Source organism: Cricetulus griseus, chromosome 5, assembly GCF_003668045.3.
Source record: "Cricetulus griseus strain 17A/GY chromosome 5, alternate assembly CriGri-PICRH-1.0, whole genome shotgun sequence".
In the NCBI taxonomy this organism is placed as follows: Eukaryota; Metazoa; Chordata; class Mammalia; order Rodentia; family Cricetidae; genus Cricetulus; species Cricetulus griseus.
In genome coordinates this window covers 60,564,427-60,585,647 of record NC_048598.1, presented here as the reverse complement: position 1 = coordinate 60,585,647, position 21,221 = coordinate 60,564,427, and the positions used below count along the sequence as shown (strand labels likewise).

The following is a 21,221-nucleotide window of genomic DNA, read 5'->3' as shown; positions in this document are numbered from 1 at the left end:
TAATAAAGTAAAAAGTGTCATTAGTTTTAGAGAATAGACACTGATTTCTCCTAAAGGAGTGTCATGAGCTGCTCAGATTATTTTCAGATAAAAAATAAAAAGATAACATACATATGTTGTGTGCCACATCATCATTTAAGTTAATTGTGTACAACATTGGCCAGGAGTATAATAGTCAACTGTGGATGTGGCCGATAGAAGCCTAGCCCAGCATGCTTAATGTCCTAGGTATTATTCCCTAAAATAATAGATTATAATGGAGCTCAAATATTCCTGTCACCTAGCACCACTGCAGTAATCTTGAAAGTACACTTCAATGCTTACATAATGTTAGTATAATGGCATAAGTATCAGAAGGCTCTCATATCACAAAGTCATAGTTGCAAGAGAAAAGGCAAATGAATATAAAGAAGATGTAACCTGGATATGACAGTGCATGCCTGAAACCCAGCACACAGGAGGAAGAGTTGGGAAGATCATCAGTGAGTTTGAGGCTAGCCTGGTGTACATAATGAATTTGAGGCAAGCCAGGGCTATACAGTAATACTGCCAAAAAGTAAAGAAAACATTAGCACCATTTAGGAAAATTAAGAATCCTTTGTATTATAGTGTGACTATTTTCCAAGGATGAAATTATTTTTAAATGAAATTTTGTAAACATTTAATTTAGAAAAGAATGAGTAGGTCTATATTCTAATTGCAAAAGCAGCAGCATTATTGCCAAGTTACAGAGCAGGTTTCAACAATATAGTAGTCTGTTCTCATTTTTGTAATAATAATGTATAAATGTGAATGCATAGGAATAATCTGTTGCAAGTATTTGAAGGTGCAGTTTATAATAATTTTTGTTTTTGGACAGATACCAATTTATAATTCAATGAATAAAAAATTTTGTCTAAACAAATTTCTCAACAGCCTGCCCCAAGTATGACCTAATTTCCTCTTACTGTGATTACAGCACAGCCCTCAACTTAGCAGCCCTATCATTTCACCAGTGCAGTCACCGGCTCCAGCTCAGCTGTCCACCCTAAAGACCATCCGTCCTTCGGGACCACCACTTTCCATCATGTCCCAGTTTGCTAGACCGTTTGTTCCTGGGCAGGGTAAGTATTCGTGAAACTGGTCACAGCTTCAGGAAACTGTAAACCATCCTGATGGCACCTGTCACTCTTCTCTGTATAATTGCATATATTTGTTTATTTTGCATGACTGTGTGCATGTATGTGAAAATCAGAGGACACCTTGCAGGAGTTGGTTCTCTCCTTGTACCATGTTAGTTCCAGGAATCACACTCATGTTATCAGACTTGGTGCTAAAATGCTTATGTTTTATAATTGTTCTATATTTATACTTTGTTTAGTAAGAAATTGATTCAGTAAGCATTTATATAAAGTTTAATGTGCCCCTACTCGGACACTTCTTCCATTTTAGAGCCATGCTTTAAAAATTGCTTTTGGGGCTGGAGAGATAGCTCAGTGGTTAAGAGCACTGCTTACTCTTCGAGAGGTCCTGAGTTCAATTTCCAGCAACCATCTGCAATGAGATCTGGTGCCCTCTACTGGCCTTCATAATGAATAAATCTTTTAAAAAATGGTTTTTATTTTAAATGATGTATAGGAGTATGTGTTTGCACATGAGTCTGTGCTTGTGAGTGCAGATACACATAGAAACCAAAGGTGTCAGAGTCCCTGGAGTTACAGATGGTTTTGAACTGCCTGACAAGTCAATGGTAATGAAACTCAGGAACTCTATAATAGCAGTAAGTGCTTTTAACCACCGAGCCATCTATGCTGTAGTTCCCAGAGTCATATTTTAAAGAATCACTTACAGGGCTGGAGAGAAGGCTCATGTATTTAACTTCTCTTACAGAAGACCTGAGATCATTTCCTAGCACCCACATTAGGTGGCTCACAGACACCCATCCAGTTTCAAGGTGTCTAACCCCCATTTCTGGCCTCTGCAGGCGTGCCCTCATACACAGATTCAAACACATTTGCCCTTAATTTTTTTATTAAAAAGGAATTGTTAAATGGGGAAACATTCAGCCAGGCTTTGGTGGTGCACACCTTTAATCCCAGGACTTGGGAGGCAGAGGCAGGAGGATATCTGTGAGTTTGAGGCTAGCCTGGTTTACAGAGGAAGTTCCAGGACAACCAGAGCTGTTATACAGAGAAACCCTGTCTCAGAAATAAATAAATAAATAAATAAATAAATAAATAAATAAATAAACTGAGGGGCTGGAGAGATGGTCCATGCCCAAGGAGTGATGACGCACACCTTTAATCCGAGCACTCAGGAGGCAGAGACAGGTAGATCTCTTGAGTTTGATGCCAACTTGGCCTATAAAGTGAGTTCTGTTCTAGGATAACCAGTATTACACAGAGAAATGACAGTACCAGAGGGCCCCTGAAGCACATATATAATACTGGTCACCATGAAGTGGAACTCTTTGATAGGATTTGAAGTATTAGGAGGTGTGGTTTTGTTAGAGGAAGTTTCTCCCTGGGGATGGGCTTTGAGATTTCAAAAGTCCATATTAGACCCAGATCCTCATGCTTGCTCAATCTCTCTCTCTTCTCTCTCTCTCCTTCTCTTCCCTCTCTCTCCTTCCTCTCTCTTTCCTCTCTCTCCTCCCCTCCCCTTTCCTCCCCTCCCCCATCAGGGTGGGTATAGCTCTCAGCTATTGCTCCAGCACCATGAGTGTCACCATGATGATAATGGACTAAGCCTCTGAAACTGTGTCAGAATTTTTTAGCAACTGTGTATTCTGTGTTTTTGAGCATTATTGACTTAATTTCACCATTGTGACATACACAACTTTTACTTGGTGTGTGTGTGTTCTTTCAGAAGCTTGCATTGGCTCTTTGAAGAAGTAAAAGAACTTTGTCATTTTAAATAAAGGACATCTGGTTCAGTTAGATAGCTCAGCAGTTAAATAAACTTGCTTCCAATTCTACTGACCCTAAGTTCAATTCCCAGTACCCAAAGGAGAAAACTAACTTCCACAGGTTGTCCTCTGGCTTCCACACACCCCATAATTTATTAAGCATGTACACACTTACAGACACACAAATAAATTTTTAAAATACATCTGTTATCTATGCCTGTTTCCCACCAAACATGTTTTCTATGTTTATCTTCTTTCTGAACAGTTAGCAAACTCTGGTAAGTACATTACAGCCAAGAAGAGGGAACCATGAAAAGTGTTTTTAATGACTTTCAGGAGATGCCAGGTATCCACTGCTTGGCCAGCCCCTGCAGTACAATCCTCCTACTCTTCTGCATGGACACATTCCACACCAACAGGTATGACAGGCAGTTCCTACTCCACAGGCTCTGTTGCTGAACACCCTAACTGTTTCTGAGAATATCAGAAGTGCTGGGGCCAGCTATCTGCACTGTCTGAATTCTGGGAATGCCTCAACAAGCTGCTGATACTTGTTAGCACTGGCCCAATGTAGAACAGAGCAAGGGACAAGGTGGCAGCTGCTCGGCTGAGTGGTGCTTCCCTGCTGATACCAGAAGATGGGGGTAGCCACAGGTACAGCACCCTTGTTTATGAAAAACCAGTCTGCAGGCAGTTCCTAGTGAGTTGAGCTACAAAGCAGACCTAGCCTGGGACTAGTGTAATTTCTGCTCAAGCACTTAACCCAAAGTTCGTTTGTGATATTTTCAAATATCACAACTTAGTTTGCAACTCTTCCTGGTTTTCTAGGGTCAGTCTGGCAGCAGGCATGGGAACCGAGGACGCAGACAAGCTAAGAAAGCTGCATCCACTGACCTTGGAGCCGGCGAAGCAGGTGTGTCCATAGATGTTGGTCTCAATACTCATCCCACCACACCACTAAAATGGGCTCGATTTTAGAAATTCCTCCATCTGCACCTTCAGGTTGTTAGATGTGATGTGAGTGTATACATAGTAAGGCCTTGGCAGGTAGCTTTAGCAGCAGTAAAAAGGGCCACAGGGAAAAGATGTATCTAAAAGGAGCAGGGAGAGAAAGGGCTCATTCTCAGCAGCAGAAAACTGCCAATGCGAAGTTGTCATCTTTCTGTGGTAAAGTGCTTTTTGCCTTTATACTTCAGTTCTGCTGAAGTGGGGAGGGCAGGTGCTGTTCTGTTTTACTTCACATTAGGAGTGGGCAGCTCAGAAAGCGTTTGCCCAGTGACCTAGTCTAGAGAATGCCACTGTTTAGTGCTATACCTAATCAGTGAAGACTGAGATGAGTAGCTTAGCACTTAGTGTTGAGTTGGAATGATTTTAAAGAGAAAAGGAGATTTTGTGAGTTTATATAATGTCAGAACATTGTTTTCTGTGTCATCTGGGGCAGCAAAATTCTTGTTCCATCGTCTCTGGTGATAGGTGTGCAAATTAACTCTCACCTTTTCTATGCTAGTTGTTGGCAAGGTCTTGGAAATCACAGAACTACCAGATGGAATAACTCGAATGGAAGCTGAGAAGCTTTTTGGGGAACTCTTTAAAATTGGCGCCAAGATCCGATGGCTCCGGGACCCCCAGTCTCAGCCCCAGCTTCATCGTCATCCTCTCTGCTGTGGCAGTGGGGATAGCACTGTCAACCCCGAGCGCTCTAAACCCAGTGACCTGGCCTCTACGTACACTGTCTTAGCCACGTTCCCCTCCATTTCAGCTGCACAGAGTGCACTAAAGAAGCAGATCCACTCAGTGAACAAGTTTAAGCTGAGAATGAGCAAGAAGCACTACGACTTCCACATTTTGGAAAGGGCAAGTTCTCAGTAAATCAGCCACCTTTGGACCCCTCTATAATCCCCCTGCCCTCTCCCATCTGATTGGCTTGATATGTGGAGCGGATATTAATATAAAGACTCCTGGGATGTGTGGCCACATGTTACAGCTTTTGGAAGAAAGGCCAGGGACCCAGTAAAAGGAGGGGGAGATAACTATTTCACCCCAGTGACTATAGGAACCCACACAGGAATGATACAGAGTTAGCAGCTTTTTCTAAGGAAATGCTGTTCAGATGCCTCCTAACTTTTATAGTTATTTTGTTTTATATTTCTGAATTCTTGTATCAGATCCAAAGCTCTATTGTACAGCAAATTATTCTTCAAAGTGATTATAACCAGTTGCAGCCTGTATTTCTTTTTGCGGCCAGCACAGTGTGAACCAACTCAGACTTTGGGGGAAAAAAAAAGAATGCAGGAATGGAATAACCAAGTCAAAACCATGTCAAAACTATCCTCTGGGGGGTGCTGAGGGTGCTAAGGAGACCCACAAATAGACAATTACTCCTCCACTGAATTGCTAAACACAGAAAAGTTTTCCAGGAAATCCAGAACTCCCCAACAGGGTCCTTCCTTCATTTAGGTAGTATGGCCATTAAGTGTAAGGTAATTATGTTCTCAATGCCTCTTAGTAAAACCACTTAGGTTAAAAAGAAATAGGAATCATCCTAGGCAGGAAAATTATTCCACTTTTTTTTTTAAGTGTCCTTCCAATAACTAAATGCCACTCATCTGCATTCTCCTCTGTGGGTATTTTATCTCCCAAGGAAATGCACTTGATGAGTGCTGAAACTTCTTAAGTGGTTTAAATTTTGTTTTCATTGTTTGCAGCGGATTACTGGACATCAAAGATTCATTGCACTTATGAACAAGGAACCTTATTTTCAATTTCTGTGTAATTTTGCAAGGCTGTACAATGTGCTGATGCAAGCCTTTTTCAGTTCAAGAGAATAAATGTTTACAAATGTAGACCTACGTTGTCTTTTTTTAATTAGAAATATCTTTAAGGAAAAAAAAAAAAGAAAAAAGAAAAAGAAAGCCGGGCGTTGGTGGCGCACACCTTTAATCCCAGCCCTCGGGAGGCAGAGGCAGGTGGATCTCTGTTAGTTCAGTGCGAGTGCCAGGATAGGCTCCAAAGCTACACAGAGAAACCCTGTCTCGAAAAACAAAAACAAAACAAAACAAAACAAAAAAAAGAAACATCTTTAGGGGCTGGTAAGGTGGCATCGGGTAAGAACACTTATTGCATTCAATCTCTAGAATCCATAAAGGTAGAAGGCGAGAACCTACTCCACAAAGTCGTCCTGTGGCCACAGTGTGTTTTCCATGGTGCCAGAAGCAGTAAGAGAAAATAATTAGTATCATAGCTGACAACGAAATAGGATCTACACTCTCATTCAGGCTAAGAAAAGTTAGTTGTCCTGATCCCATCATTGAGGGACTTGTGGCCTGTGAGCAGTGGAAATAGACCTCAGAATAAAAAGCCACCATTCTTGTGTGCTTGATGTAAGTCAGGGCAGCACATCCACACTACTACAACAAAGCAGCTAAGTTATTCTCCACATCAGCAGTAGAAAAATGTCAATGTAAGACCTGAGCAGAGGCCAACCAGAAGGTCTTTGTAAAGGTGGTCTGACCCTTGCATCCTAGCAGTCTCCATGGTCCAGTATCTAGCTACTCAAAGGCCCCATGTCTAGGATTCTGGAAGCTTTGAGAGCTGAGACTGAAAGAAAATCTAAGGCTTCCACTCACACATTGAACCCGTCATCCTTCACCAGCATAAAACACTGCAACAGAGTGCACTGTTTCTGATTTATTTCTAACTAATTCATTTTGGATTGTTTTATTCCTGACACAGGAATATTAGAAGGGCATAAAGGAAAGGAAACCCTGAGTCAGAAACAGAAAAATAATCATAGTAGTTCTTTGGGGAAGAGGAAAGGAAGCATTGAAATAGACAAAAGAATTAGCTAAGTTAAGTTTCAATTCTCTTGTTGCTTAACAAATTTATTTGTTTAGCACAAGCCTTAAACTATGTGTGGTAGTGCATGTCCATAATCACAGTACTTGCTTGGAAGGTTGAGGCAAGAGTTCTATTTCCAGGATCTATGTGGTAGGAGACAACTGACTCCTACAAGTTGCCCTCAGCCTATGACATGCTATCACACACAGTCAAACACACAGAAGTAAGTACTCCAGGTGAGGGTGTAGTTCAGTTGGTACAATACTTGTCTAGCATTCGGAAAGCCCTAGGTTTGATCGCCAACACTACATAAACCAGGTGTGATGGTACACACATGAAATCTTGGCACTGGGGAGGTGGACGCAGAAAAATCAAAAGGTCATCTTTGGCAGGTTTGAAGACAGCCTGGGCTACATGAGTCCCTGGACCACCAAACTGAAATTGTGGCTGGTCTGACTTGGATCAAGTCTATTATATAATGGGGGAGGGGGTCATATGCCTTCTGAAGATGGGGATAAAAGATTTTGTCACTAAGAAAGCCTCCATCGATTAAGAGTGACCACCTTCAAGAAGACGAAAATACAGGGTCATGTGGTAAAAGGATGAACACCGGACAGATAGAAACCTCTAACCTCTGTTTACACATTTCACTTGAGCTTCAAAATAGTTAAAGCCAGGTATAGTGACTCAAACCTATAATTCCAGCACTCAGGGGACAGGCATAATGGTTGAAAGTTCTGTACCAGCCCAATCTACATAGTAAGACTGACTCAAATAACAATGATACTCGTTGACCAGAAAGATACCCCATCAAATAAAGTCACCTGCCACCATGCCTGACAAGTGAGTTCACACCTCAGAAACCACACAGTAGGAGAAAACAAACTTCTGAAAGTTATCCTCTAGTGTCCATGTGAATGCCATGGCAGGCATGTACCCCATATTAACACATACGTATGTACACACCTGAAGAAATAAATGTAAAAAAAAAAAAAAAAGGAACATTAATGTTTCAATAAGCTATATCCCAATGAAGCTTAAACTTTGGTCAGGACAGTGACATCTATTAGCCCAGAACTTGGGAGTAAAGGTACAAAGATCCAGAATTAAGTTTATCCTCCTCTGCTATACAGTTCATCATGAGACTGTCTTAAAAAAAAAAATAGAGACTAGACATAAAATTAGCCATGTGTCATGGTTAGAACAATATAGGCCAGTTTGTCATATACTGTGTAACATACTTGGATTTGGTTTCTCTTCCTATGGTTTTAATCACCTGTATTCTAAAAATATACAGAAAATTTCATTAAAAGGGAGTTTGTATCTTCAAGACAGGGTTTCTCTGTCCCTTTGGAGGCTGTCCTAGAACTAGCTCTTGTACATCAGGGTGGTCTCGAACTCACAGAGATCCGCCTGCCTCTGCCTCCCCAGTGCTGGGATTAAAGGCATGTGCCACCAAGGCCCAGGCGGGATTTGTATCTTAAGTTAGTACCATTCTGAAGCATTTGTGATGAAACCTTGTCCCACCATGCTCTGTCATTTCTAGTAAGCATCCCTTTTTGTACAGAGTACCCACACCATGATGCTACCCACCTGTAAGTCACCTCATAGCTACGTGAACGTATTTCAGAGCTTGTGTTCAAGTTGCTCTTTTATTGCCTAGTATTGGCCCTACAGTTCAAGAGTAGTAGTGATCCTGGGGATCGCCGGAGATGTAGTTCAGTTGGTAGAGACCAAGCTTGCCCAGTAAGCATGAAGCTCTGGGTTCCATCCACAGCTCTGCATTAAGCAAGCAACCCCTCTAATCCCAGCACTTGGGAGATCAAGGCAAGAGGATCAAGAATTCAAAGTCATCTTCACTACAGAATTCTCTTAGAAGATCCATACATTCACAGCACAGAACTTGTTGAAAATTACATATATTTGAGGTGGGGAACCTGTGCAAGTCAGAGGAAAACTCGGTTCTCTACCATGTGTGTTCTGGTGCTCACTTGGAGGCAGGCTTTACCCAATGAGCTATCTCGATGGCCCCAGGACCAAAATTAAATTTTTAAGTGGTATCAGACAGTAACACCCTAGAAAACTAGAGTAAGGTCCTCTCTCTTTACAATCCAAAATTATCTCCTGTACATAACATGTTGAGTAATCAGTCTGCAAATGCAGTAAAACCCATGTCTGGGGAGGGGGCGGTGGTAATAAAAACAACAAACAAAAGTGATTTGTAAGCCCATTCCTGGGGAGGCTGAGAAAGGCAGATCTCTGAGCCTTGCTGGTTAGCCAGCCTGGTCTGCTTGGCACTTCAAGTCAGTAAAGGACCCTATACCCAATAAATAAGGTGAATGGTTCTTGGGAATGACAACTGAAATACCTTTGGCTTTCACACAAGTGTACACACAAAATGATTTGAGTGGGCCTTCAAAGCACAAAAATGAGGATTGTTTCTGTATTTAACTTCTGCTTGAAACATTTATTTCCCACCTGGAATATTCCAGTGAACTTGGGGGAAAAAAAGATTTTTCTTAATTATATGTGTATGTATATTTGTTATGTGCACATGTATGTAGGTTTCCACAGAAACCAAAGGAAATGGTGAGATCCCCTGAAGCTGGAGTTATGGGCTATTGTGAGCCACCTAATGTGGGTGCTCACAGAACTGAACTGAAGTCCTCTGCAGAGAAATGTGTGTGTGCCTTTGAATGAGGAGCCTCTCCACAGAGCACTTCATTCGTATTTAAATACTACTTCCTTCAAGTAGCTAGCTTTTCCAGTGGTCTATTTCAGTCTCACTTGAGGCTATTTCTGGTAAACTATAATTAATGACTTAATGTAAACTAATAATATCCTGTAGTTCCTTTTCTCAGCATTTATCACAGTGGCAATTACAAGAGTAATTGGCCAATTCATTGCTTAATGTTTTGCTACCCATCGGAATGTAATCCTCCAGACAGATTGTCTATGGCTCTTGTTTACTAATACCTCCTCCACACCAGTAATGCATTTCTCAACAAGTATTTGTCCAGTGATTAAATTTAGAAACGATCTAGCAAAACAAAGGCTTTGCATTCTGAGAAGTACATGCATAGTTTTCTTAAACATGATTTGGGCAGGCCTTCAGAAACAATAGCCATCACCTCTAAAGCACTTAATTACCACTTAATTACCAAGTCCTTGCTAAGCACTTACAATGCTGCTTTCTGTGTAATCACATAGCCTACAGGGCAGGTTCCCTCTTGGCTTTAATTATCTAGTGAGGCCAACTGAACTGTCAGAGAGGTTAGGAAGTTTGTACAGGGTTATGCCGACTACAAATGGAGGTATTCACTACCAGGGCTGGCTGTTTTCAGACTTTATGGACTAACTCCTTGTTACTGCCCTACACCTTGCCACTGATGCAACTGTATATTACTCACCTGTATCTGCCTTTGAAGCAGAAGAGGGATTTCACAGTAGTTTACACAAGAAAACTTGATTTTTGAATGAAGCTAGGACAAATGCAAATTTTTTTCTTCCATTTTTATTTCATATGCATCCACAAGCCTTACACAGTTATCGAGTTATTTTCTTCCTGGTCTACAGGCAGGTAAATTTTACTCCATATAGACAACTTTCTTTATGCAACTTTTCTCTCTCAAGAAAAAAAAAAAAAGTTTTCTTTACATTATTTACTTTTTTTGTGTGTGTCTACTTCTTTTTTATAGTAATTTTTATTTAAATTAGAAAGTCTTATTTTACATATCAATACTACTTCCCCCTCCCTTTCATCCTCCCATGTCCCCCTATTTATATGATTTTCATACAAATTATTAAGTATGGCTTGCCATGATGGTGCATGTCTTTAATCCCAGCACTTGGGAGGCAGAGGCAGGAGAATTTCTATGATGTACACAATGAGCTCCATCCAGGAAAGCCAGGGCTACATATTCCCTATCTCAAAAAACAAACAATTACAAATCCATGCATACAAATCAAAACAAAAAATGCTATTTCAAGCCGGGCGTTGGTGGCCCACACCTTTAATCCCAGCACTCAGTAGGCAGAGGCAGGCGGATCTCTGTGAATTCGAGGCCAGCCTGGTCTCCAGAGCAAGTGCCAGGATAGGCTCCAAAGCGACATAAAATGAAACCCTGTCTCGAAAGACCAAAAAAAAAAAAAAAAATGCTATTTCAAGTTAAGACATGGAACTTTTATCATTTTGAGACAGAATAACCTTGAACTTTTGATCCTCTTGCCTTAGCCTCATAAGAGCTGGGATTTTGTTTCGTGTCACCCCATCCAGTTCATGCCATCCTGGGGATGGAACTCGCATGTTAGGCAAGTACTCTACCACTTTGTTACACTGTGAGCCTAAGTTTTTTGGTTTTTTTCTGAGACAGGGTTTCTCTATGTAACAGTCTTGGCTGTCCTAGGACTCGGTCGGTAGACCAAGCTGGCCTTGAATTCACAGAGATCCACCTGCCTCAGCCTCCTGAGTGCTGGGATTAAAGGCATGCACCACCACTGCCCGGCCAGGCTAAGTTATTTAGAAACCATACATAAAAGCATAAAGTTGTATATATTAATGGGCTCCCATGTGTGTTTCAATACATGAATATATCATAGAATGTTTAAACCAAGCTAAACAAATCTACCTCATTTATCATTTCTTTATTGTAAAACCTCAAAATCCTACCTGATTGCAGATTGAATTTTAGGAAGTCCACAGGGCTGGAGTTGTAGCAGAGTGCTTGCCTAGCACACATAAGACCCTGAATTTTATTTCTGGCAATGTAGAGAAGGGTGGAGGAGAGAAAAAATAAAGCCAATCTGAAATTGAAGTAAAAAAAAAATCAATTATTAGTTCTAGAGAATGGCTTCCTATATAGAGATCATTGTTTCAGTTTTTTAAATTGGTTGAAAAATACAAACTTTGCATTGTAATTTATTAGCTACTTTTAGGTAACATAACATATGGAGTTACATAATGGACTATTTTTATATCACCTCATTAATTTCTTAAACACTGTCAGATGCAGGAGGGGAAATTTGATATAAAACACAATGTACTTACTTATGCAATGTTAAGCCACATAAATCCTCAGATCTTATTTAAGAAAAAGCACAAAATGTTATGAAGGTATTACATATAGATTAATATTTATTTCAATGTCAACCAACCACAAATTGCCATATCTTTAGGACATTCTCACATAACAATGGAATGAAACCATTGTTTTCTTCTTTTGTGTTAACGTAAAGAAAGCAGCTGGAAAATAAGTGTTCAAAAAGTGGCCACAGGACAGGCTGTGGTTGCACATGCCTTTAATTCCAGCACTTGGGAGGCAGAGGCAGGTAGATCTCTGTGATTTCAAGGCCAGCCTGGTCTACATAGTGAATTCTAGGATTGCCAGGGCTACACACAGAGAAACCCTGTATCAAAACAAACAAACAAGTCAATTTACTAGGCAAATAGCACAGGCCTGTAATCTCAGCACTAATAATGCTCAGGCAGAAACATGGTGGATAGTTATTTGTGGCTGTGATTAAAGACTTGACAGAAAACAACATCACAGAAAAAATGTTTCTTTTGGCACTGTTTAACCATATGACAGAAAAGGCATTGTAGCCTTCCCCTTTTCTACTCATTATGGGCCCCCGGGGTGTAGGGATGGTGTCACCCACCTTCAGAGAGACTCTTCCCTCTTCTGTTAAACTCTGAAAACCCAAAGTGTATATAGCCCAAAGTGTATCTCCTAAGTGAATCCAAATCCAATTGAGTTGACAATGAGTATTATAACAGATGTCTGTCCAAGGCCAGCAAGATTGTTTTCACAGGAATAAAAATAAATAAGTTGCTTACATAGCATAGTGGCCAGAGGTTTTAGAATGTGATCCAGTTAGTCAATGCCCATTATATCCCCGAAAGCCAGTATTCTGCCAATACCCCCCCCTCAGGGAAGAGGGTTTATGGTACTACAATAAACTACGGCTGTGCCTTTAGCCAGTCTTTTTCTTTCCTTAGTTTGTTTTTTGGTTCGGGGGGTTTCTCCACATATCCTGGCTGGCCTGGACAGATATCTGTTATGTAGATGTAGAGCAGGCTGGTCTCTAGCTTTCAGAGATCCACCCACCTCGGCCTCTTGAGTGTGGGAGCAAAGCCCAGCGCCACTAGTACCCTCTGAATCCTGTCTTTTTCACAGGGTCAAACTCAATAGGAACTAAAGGCTTCCGGTGACCACCTGTAAAGGTTATTTATTTTTACTTCTTTGTGGAACAGATTGCCTCCACAAGTCAAAGAGTGACAGCAACTCGCTATCTTTCATTCATTCTCATAGCGTTGTGGCGCTCACTACTGTCCCTTTTGTCGTGCCTCGAAACCACGGTTTATAGTTCCACAGCAACGAAATAAGCAAGCCTCGAAAGACTACAATTCCCAGGGAGCCTCACTGCAGGCGACGCCGACGTGCCGTAGCGGTTAGTCATCCTTCCTGATGCCTCCTTCCCCTTCCTGGAGTCGGAACCGGAGGCGTCGCGGGCGCGCGCACCGGCGGACTTACCTAGCAGACAAGGCACGGGGGCGCGCGACCCCTGGCGACGTGCGTGGTCACGTGACAGGGGGCGTGCTTTTTCTGCCCAGCGCGCTCCGGTGCGCGTCCCCAGGGGGGCCGCTGTCGGGCGTACGAGCCAGTGAGGAGCTGGGTCCTCAGACGAGGCGTCGGCCAAAGCCGGTGGTTGCCCGGGCCGCGAGGCCGGAAAACGAGGAGGGCGGGGCCGGCTGTGGGACCGCGGCGACGACACACCGAGCGAGCTCCTGGGCCTGAGGGGAGCGATGCTGTGGTTCCAGGGCGCCATTCCGGCGGCCATCGCGTCTGCTAAGAGGAGCGGCGCTGTCTTCGTGGTGTTCGTGGCAGGTGACTGGGGAGCGGGCCTGAGAAGGCTCCGAGATAGTGCTGCTGGGTCTTTCTTGGTTCTCGTTAGCGTCGAGTGAACCAGGTGGGAGGACCCGCGGTGCGGCTGGGCTCAGACAGCCTACCCCTGTGGCCAAGTCCGCTCGGGTCTGTTCGGGTCCGCTCGGCGCCGCTGGGTTTGCTCGGGGCCCACTCGTCTCCGATCGGCACCAGTTCGGTTTTATGTTGCTCGGCCCCGGGCTTGCTTCGCTGCGGGGCCGACCCGGACGTCTAGCCTCTTCAGGCCGCGGGGTCGTGCCCGGGGCTCCTTGGTGCCTCTGGGTCTGTTTGGGACGCCGATGTGACCCCTCTGCTTCTGTATGGGGAGCGCAGTCCAGGCCCTTTTCCCAAGTCTGAACCCTGCTAGGAGACGCGCCTTGCAGGCCCTGGCAGTCGGGTTGTCGCAGGCTGACCCCCAAAGCCCTCCACGCTGGTGCCCCCTTGGTCCTTTGGGATCCCCTTTTTAGGGAGCTTGGACATCCCTTTAGTTCTTGATATTCAGGTGGGATTGGAACGGGCCATTAGGCAGACAATTGGGTCTAATTAGTTGTGAGCTGTCAAGAAAGCTGTGTCATCAGTAAGCCACAAAGAAACCACCTGATGTCCACAATAGCTGTTTTAGAATGTTCCTGAAACTTAAGCTTCACAGAGTCTTTTATGATAGCGTTAGGAGGGGAATCTAAGATGTAATAACTGCTTTATTACAAGTTGACTCGGTGTATATATTTAACATAGTTTTAAAAGTATACATTCAATCGTGATTCTTCTCCCTCTTCTAACATAAAATCCAGTTTTCCAGACATGTGCTAACGCATTTACCCTATGTTTCGCTAGATTATTTTTTCCATAATCTGTTTTATTGCTGAACTGTTGTATATCTGCTTCTGTGATTTTCTACATTCTTGTTACGTGGACCAATTTGTGTGACAACTGTTAATTTGAACTGTATTTTTTTTTTAATTTCACATATTCATTGGTGGTTTGCCTGCATGTATGTCTGTGAGAATGTGTCAAAAATCCTGGAACTATTAGAGTGGTGTTGTCAGACGCCTTTAAGCCTTTAATCCCAGCGGGGGGAGGCGGGTGGGGGGGTGGGGGGTGGGGGAATCACTGTGAGTTCGAAGCAGCCTGGTCTACAACAGAGTGATTTCCAGGACAGCCAGAGATACACAGAGAAACCCTCTCTCAAAAAACAAACAAAACAAAAAAGTCCTGGAACTGGCGTTATAGACAGTTGTGAGCTGTCACGTGGGTACTGGGAATTGAACCCGGGTCCTCTGGAAGAGCAGCCAGTGCTCGTCTGAGTCTTTTCTCCAGCCCCTTGAAATGTATTTCTTCACCTATTTGTGTTCAATAACATTTTACTTATAATTGACCCACATCTCTTAGTAGTTCTAGATACAGCTTTGTCCATTTCTGTGAAGAAAACTGACTGAAATATGAATTTGATTCAGCCTTAAAATTTGAATGTATAGTTTTGTTTTGCTAAATCTTTAGCTTGGTATTGCTGTTAATTAGAGCATTTTAGATTCTATTGGAGTTGTATTATACTTTAAATAAATAAGTCTTGTAATCCAGTAAGGATAATAGTCACATAAGAATGAGAAGAATATGACACTTTAGTATGAGGCCAATAGATTTATGAGATTTTAAAATAGTTTTAAGCCATCACATGGGTCTAGGAATTATTGAACCCGTGTCCTCTGGAAGAGCTGCTAGTGCTTCTAACCACTGAGCTATCTCTTCAGTCAGCCCTAGTTTATAACATTTTAAACTGTGTTCTTCAAAATTTCAGTAGTTTTTTTTTTGGAGTGCTGTTATTTTCTTCATTTTTCCTTAGGAATGGAGTTGTAAAGTAACTTGAACCAGGCTCAGAAAAACTGCTTGTGTTTGGTTTCCTTTTTTTTTTTTTTTTTTTGTCTGTCCTGGAACTAGCTTGTGTAGACCAGGCTGGTCTCGAACTCACAGAGATCTGCCTGCCTCTGCCTCCCAAGTGCTAGGATTAAAGCGGTGTGCCACCCAACCCAACTTGGTTTGCATTTCTTTGAAACAAGATCTCACAATAGCCGGGCATTGGTGGCATACGCCTTTAATCCCAGAACTCAGGAGGCAGAGGCAGGCGGATCTCTGGTGAGTTCAAGGCCAGCCTGGTCTCCAGAGGGAGTGCCAGGATAGGCTCCAAAGCTACACAAAGAAATCCTGTCTCAAAAAACCAAAAAAAAGAAAAGATCTCACAATAGCTCAGGCTGGCCTTGACCTTCTCTATATCCTTGATCCTTCTCTATATCCCAAGAGTCAGGATTACAGAATTGTAGTACCATAGCAGGTTAAAATTTACATTTACATTAATTTACATTTAAAGGTGGGTTTTTTGTTTTGTTTCTCTTCTTTTTAACAGGGTTTGACTATGTAATCTGGCTGGCATGTCCCACCACTGCCCAGGGCCTGTTTTTTGTTTTGTTTTGTTTAAGCAGCTGTGCAGTGGTGGCGAATGCCTTTAATCCTAGCATGCAGTAGGAGCTCTGAGTTCCAGGTACTCTGGTCTACTCTGGTCTACAGAGTGAGTTCCAGGACAGCCAGGGCTATGCAGAGAAACCCTCAAAAAATAGATCAGTAGATTAATGAGCTCCAGAATCATGGTGTCCTTGTTTTAACAGAATATTCAATTGATATGTAAACATCCCTAAAAAGTACTAAGGTTATTATCAGTTAAGTTGAAAGAAAAATTTTGGGCTGGAGATGGCTCAGCACTGGCTGGTCTTCCAGAGGTCCTGAGTTCAATTCCCAGTAACCACATGGTGGCTCACAACCATCCATAATGAGATCTGGTGCCCTCTTCTGGCCTACAGGCATACATGCAGGCAGAACACTGTGTGTGTGTTTGTGTGTGTGTGTGTGTGTGTGTGTGTGTGTGTGTGTGTGTGTGTGTGTGTACGTATATATACATACATACATACATACATACATACATACATACATACATACATACATATCTATCTTCCTCTTCATGGTAGCTCCAAACCTAGGGTTTCATGCATGCCAGGTAATTGCTCTACCCATGAACTACACCCCTAGTCTAAACTACTAGATTTCATTAACAAATATTGAAAAACTGTAGAAATACTTGAAGTCTTATACTTTATAGAACTTTATACATATACACTCCTCAGTTAACTTTACTGGGATTTGCTGGTATTAAATATATTTAGAATATTGGCAACTACTGAATGCTTGCAGAAATCCTGTTAGGAGTGGACAGTGGAGTCTGTCTCTTAACCTCTTCCAAGATAAAGTTAGTTTTTCTAGAATTTTAGCTAGGTCGTCCCAACACAAAGTAGGATGAATATTGCTCTAAGAATGTATAGACATGCTGGGTGGTGGTGCCACACATCTTTAATCCCAGCACTTGGAAGGCAGAGGCAGGCTGATTTCAGTGAGTTCAGAGGCAGGCTGATTTCAGTGAGTTCGGAGCCAGCCTGGTCTACAGAGTGAGTTCCAGGACAGCCAGGACAGTTACACAGAGAAGCCCTATCTCAAAAAACAAAAACATATAAACACTGGGATCATAAAGCAGCAACATCCCTGTAACACCTAACAGGTAGACCCATCTTCTGGCATTGTGACATGACACTGCTGTCTACAGAGTTCATACCTTAGAACCTTAGAATCAAGTTACACCACCACCACCCAGTCCCCAGCCAAATGACAAATAATCCTTAGGATATCTTAAATGAGTTCACAGGATTTTATATTGTGTAGTAGACATAGTTATTCTCTTAAGCTTTGACTCAAGGCCACCGATTATACATGTCTGGGCCCTAGAGCTTTGTTCATAACTTGAAGAATATATCTGTAATTTATGATTTTCTTGATCAGAGATCCCATTAATAATATATCAACCTTTCAAAAAATTAAACTTTTTAATAAGTGAAAAAGATAGCTATAGCTAGAGCAAGTGGTTCCAAGAGTGTTCAAAGAATTTTTCCAGGATCAGAACTTGGGAGATAGAGGCAAAAGAATTGTGAGTTCTAGGCTTAAACACATGCACACACTCACACGCACACACAGTATGGGAGCCGGAGAGATGGTTTAGTGGTTATTTACTGCTTTTGCAAAGAACCTGGGTTCATCCATGTGGCAGCTCAAAACCTTCTACAATTCCAAGTCTAGGGGATTTGATGCCCTTTCTGACTCCACAGCCTCCTACACATTATGCGATACACATACATACATATATAAAGTAAAAAACTTTTTTTGAGACAGTGTTTCTCTAAGTAACAGTCCTGCCTGTCCTGGAACTTACTCTTTAGACCAATCTGACCTTGAACTCAGAGATCTGCCTCAGCCTCCTGAATGCTGGGACTAAAGGCCTGTATAACCAACGCCCAGCAAAGTAAGTATTTTTAAAAATTATTACAGGGAAAATGTTTTAGGCAAGCTTTTATTTTATAAAATTATTTCCATTTTCTTTTTTAGAGGCTAGGTCTTGCTATTGCCTAGGCTGCCCTCCAACTCCTGGATTTAGTAATCCTTCTAGTCTCAGCCTCCAAAGTATCTAGGATTTCAGGGCTACTATATCTGGCTTTGTTTAATATAATTTTCATGAATTAAGTAATTCATTTAATACTTAAATAAAAATTAAATAATTTTACAGTTGTATTTAGAAACTTTAAATTAATAAGAATTTCCAGTTTTAACTGCTTAAACTGAAAGATTATAAAGACAATTGTGCCAGAGTATAAAAATCTCCTGAGGAGATTGAAGCAAAGATGTCTGTCTAGTCAGTGGTGTATAAAGCAGGCTGAAACTGTTCATGTCTGATACTGTTGGCTGCCATCTTTGGGTAACATAAACCAAGCCGTTAAGGTTTGAGCAGTTAAGATTTCTTAGGTTGGATAATGAGGCTGGAAGACTGCAGCTGTCTGTGCTTCAGAGCTTTTTTTTAATGATTTTATTTTATGTGCATTGCATGAGGGTGTCAGATCTTTTGGAACTTGAGTTACAGTCGTGAGCTGCCTTGTGGGTCCTCTGGAGGGGCAGCCAGTACTATTAACCATTGAGCCATCTCTCCAGCCCCCTGTTGGCCCCCTATGTCTCCACTTTGGATATTGCTGCTCCCTCCAAGTATCGCATGTTTTCTACTAAAATCTACGGTCACCTAATTTTGTAATGTGGTTGATAATTTGATTAAAAATAAGACACAAAAGATACTGACAATCGCAACTAGTAATTCTAGTGGAACTTAGTAAATATTAAGAAGCCTCTCATTGAGGATTTCCCTCAGCTACTGCTGCCATCACAAAGCTGTCAGGAACAGACAGTGCCAGTGGGAATGTGACATTGGGACCCTAACTTATCCAGTATAGGTAAGGGAATGAAAGACACCAACTTTTCAGAAAAACTGTAGTCTCCCTCTTAGGATCAACTCAAGCTTAAATATGTTTATTGCTTTCATTTGTTACTCTCCCCCAGGGTTTCTAGCTAAATGTCACCATTGTACATTCTGTTAGATAATCCATGTTGTGGGTAGCCCTCATTAACTTTTCAGTTTCATGTTCTCCATTGTCTATTATTTTTCCAGACACACAGACCTTTCTCTGAACATGTATTCCTTCTGTATTTGGCGCAGCAGAGAGATCCTGTCTCGAAAAACAAAGTCATCCTAGAGAAGGGTTCTCTGACCATGATAAAAAAGAGATTTTTATTTATTTGTATGTGTGCTTACATGTTGGGAATCAAACTCAGATTTTCTTGTTACTAACTGAACTGTCTTATCAAACCCAAACACCCTTATTCATAACAATTACTGCTTTAAGTATTGATAGTTGTCTACTTGTTTGGATATATATGTATGTATGTACAGATGTATGTATGTATGTATGTATGTATCTGTGCTGAAAACTGTTTTATATCTAATACATAAGCCCAATGCCTAGAACAAGCAAACTGAAGTAGAATAAAATAGTGAATGAAAGATTGACTACATAAGACTTCCGCCTCTTAGACAAACAGATCTCTCTGTGAGTTCGAGGCAGCCTGGTCTACTGAGTAAGCTCCAGGACAGCCTCCAAAGCTGCAGAGAAACCCTGTCTTGAAAAAAATCAAACAAACAAACCATAAAGAAAGAAAGAAAGAAAGAAAGAAAGAAAGAAAGAAAGAAAGAAAGAAAGAAAGAAAGAAAGACTTCCACTTCTTTAAAGTGAATGTTCCTTTTTTTTTTTTTTTTTTTTTTTTTAAGACAGGGTTTCTCTGTGGAGCCCTGGCTGTCCTGGAACTTAGTAGTCCAGGGTGGGCTCAAACTCAGAGATCAAACTGTCTTTACCTCCTAAGTGCTGGAATCTTAAAAGGGTTTTCTTATTGGTTTTGATCTGTCCTATTTCTTTTCCAATTTTTTCATAGGCTCCCATCTCATTCAGATACACAGTCAAGTATTGTAGGCATGCCTGTATGCTCACTATACTAGACATGTAAATGTTTATTCCAGTAAACACTGAATGCCTGCTATATGCCTAGATACCTGTTGTAGGGATTTCAGTCTTAAGATAACATTAAAAACGGTCTTTGCCCTCCTGGAATATATTCTAATTGGGAGAGAAAGACAGTAAACAATAAAGATAAGATGAATAGTGTATTAGAAGGTAGGTGTCCTGTGAAGATTTCCATGTCCAGGTTTTTTATAGTGAAGTTACACTTTTAAAACTTTTTTTTTTTAACTATTAAATGGTGCTGGAGAGATGGTTCAGTGGTTAGGAGTACTTGTTGCTTGTATAGAGGTCCTAAATTAGTTTCCTAGAAGTCATATGATAGCCAATTGCTGTGTAAGAGTAGACACCCTAGCTGGGTGGTGGTGGCACACGCCTTTAATCCCAGCACTAGGAGGCAGAGGCAGGCGGATCTCTGTAAGTTCAAGGCCAGTGTGGTTCTCAAAGAGAGTTCCAGGACAGTCTCCAAACCTACAGAGAAACCCTGTCTCAAAAAAGAGTAGATACCCTAGTATAACTGGACAAGCTAAGAGCATTTGCTCCTCTCCCATAGGATTCTGGTTCAGTTTCCAGCATAGCATGGCAGCTTACAACTGTCCATAATTACAGTTCCAGGGGATCTGATGCCCTCTTCTAGACTGTCCCTAACCCCCCAAAGACAGGGTTTCTCTTTGTAGCCCTGGCTATCAAGAGATATGTCTGCCTCTGCCTCCTGAGTGCTGGGATTAAAAGTGTGTGCCGCCACTGCCTGGCCTCTTTGAGTACTAGACATTTATGTGATACATGCATATATGCATGCAGACAAAAGACACATAAAATAAAAATAAGTAAATCTTTTTTTTTTTTTTTTGAGACAAGGTTTCTCTGTGGCTTTGGAGGCAGTCCTAGAACTAGCTAGCTCTTGTAGACCAGGCTGGTCTCGAACTCAGAGATCTGCCTGCCTCTGCCTCCCAAGTGCTGGGATTAAAGGGGTGTGCTACCACCACCTGGCTAAAATTAAGTAAATCTAAAAAAAAAAAAAAAAGAAAAAACAGCAGGAAGAATCATTTAGGCTACTATAATCGTCTGGGTGACCTCTGCTAGCTTTGCTCA

General features: G+C 41.7%; 2 protein-coding genes across 9 annotated transcripts in view; both read left to right on the top strand.

The window, feature by feature from the left end:
• The window catches only part of R3hdm1 (R3H domain containing 1), a 129,058-nt gene extending 123,328 nt beyond the window's left edge, over window positions 1-5,730 (top strand). For 7 of the 8 annotated variants that reach the window (XM_027417747.2, XM_027417742.2, XM_027417743.2 and 4 more), the window contains 4 exons: window positions 959-1,103; window positions 3,224-3,306; window positions 3,716-3,800; window positions 4,395-5,730. In XM_027417747.2, coding sequence (XP_027273548.1) covers window positions 959-1,103; window positions 3,224-3,306; window positions 3,716-3,800; window positions 4,395-4,756 — 675 coding nt within the window. In that variant the 3' untranslated portion in view covers window positions 4,757-5,730. Of the gene's footprint in view, window positions 1-958; window positions 1,104-3,152; window positions 3,307-3,715; window positions 3,801-4,394 lie in introns of those variants that run through there. The other variant, XM_027417750.2, reaches the window with a different exon arrangement.
• A 7,636-nt stretch (window positions 5,731-13,366) lies between these two features.
• Ubxn4 (UBX domain protein 4) overlaps window positions 13,367-21,221 on the top strand; it is a 30,775-nt gene continuing 22,920 nt past the window's right edge. The window contains exon 1 of the mRNA XM_027417741.2: window positions 13,367-13,611. Coding sequence (XP_027273542.1) covers window positions 13,530-13,611 — 82 coding nt within the window. The 5' untranslated portion in view covers window positions 13,367-13,529. The remainder of the gene's footprint in view (window positions 13,612-21,221) is intronic.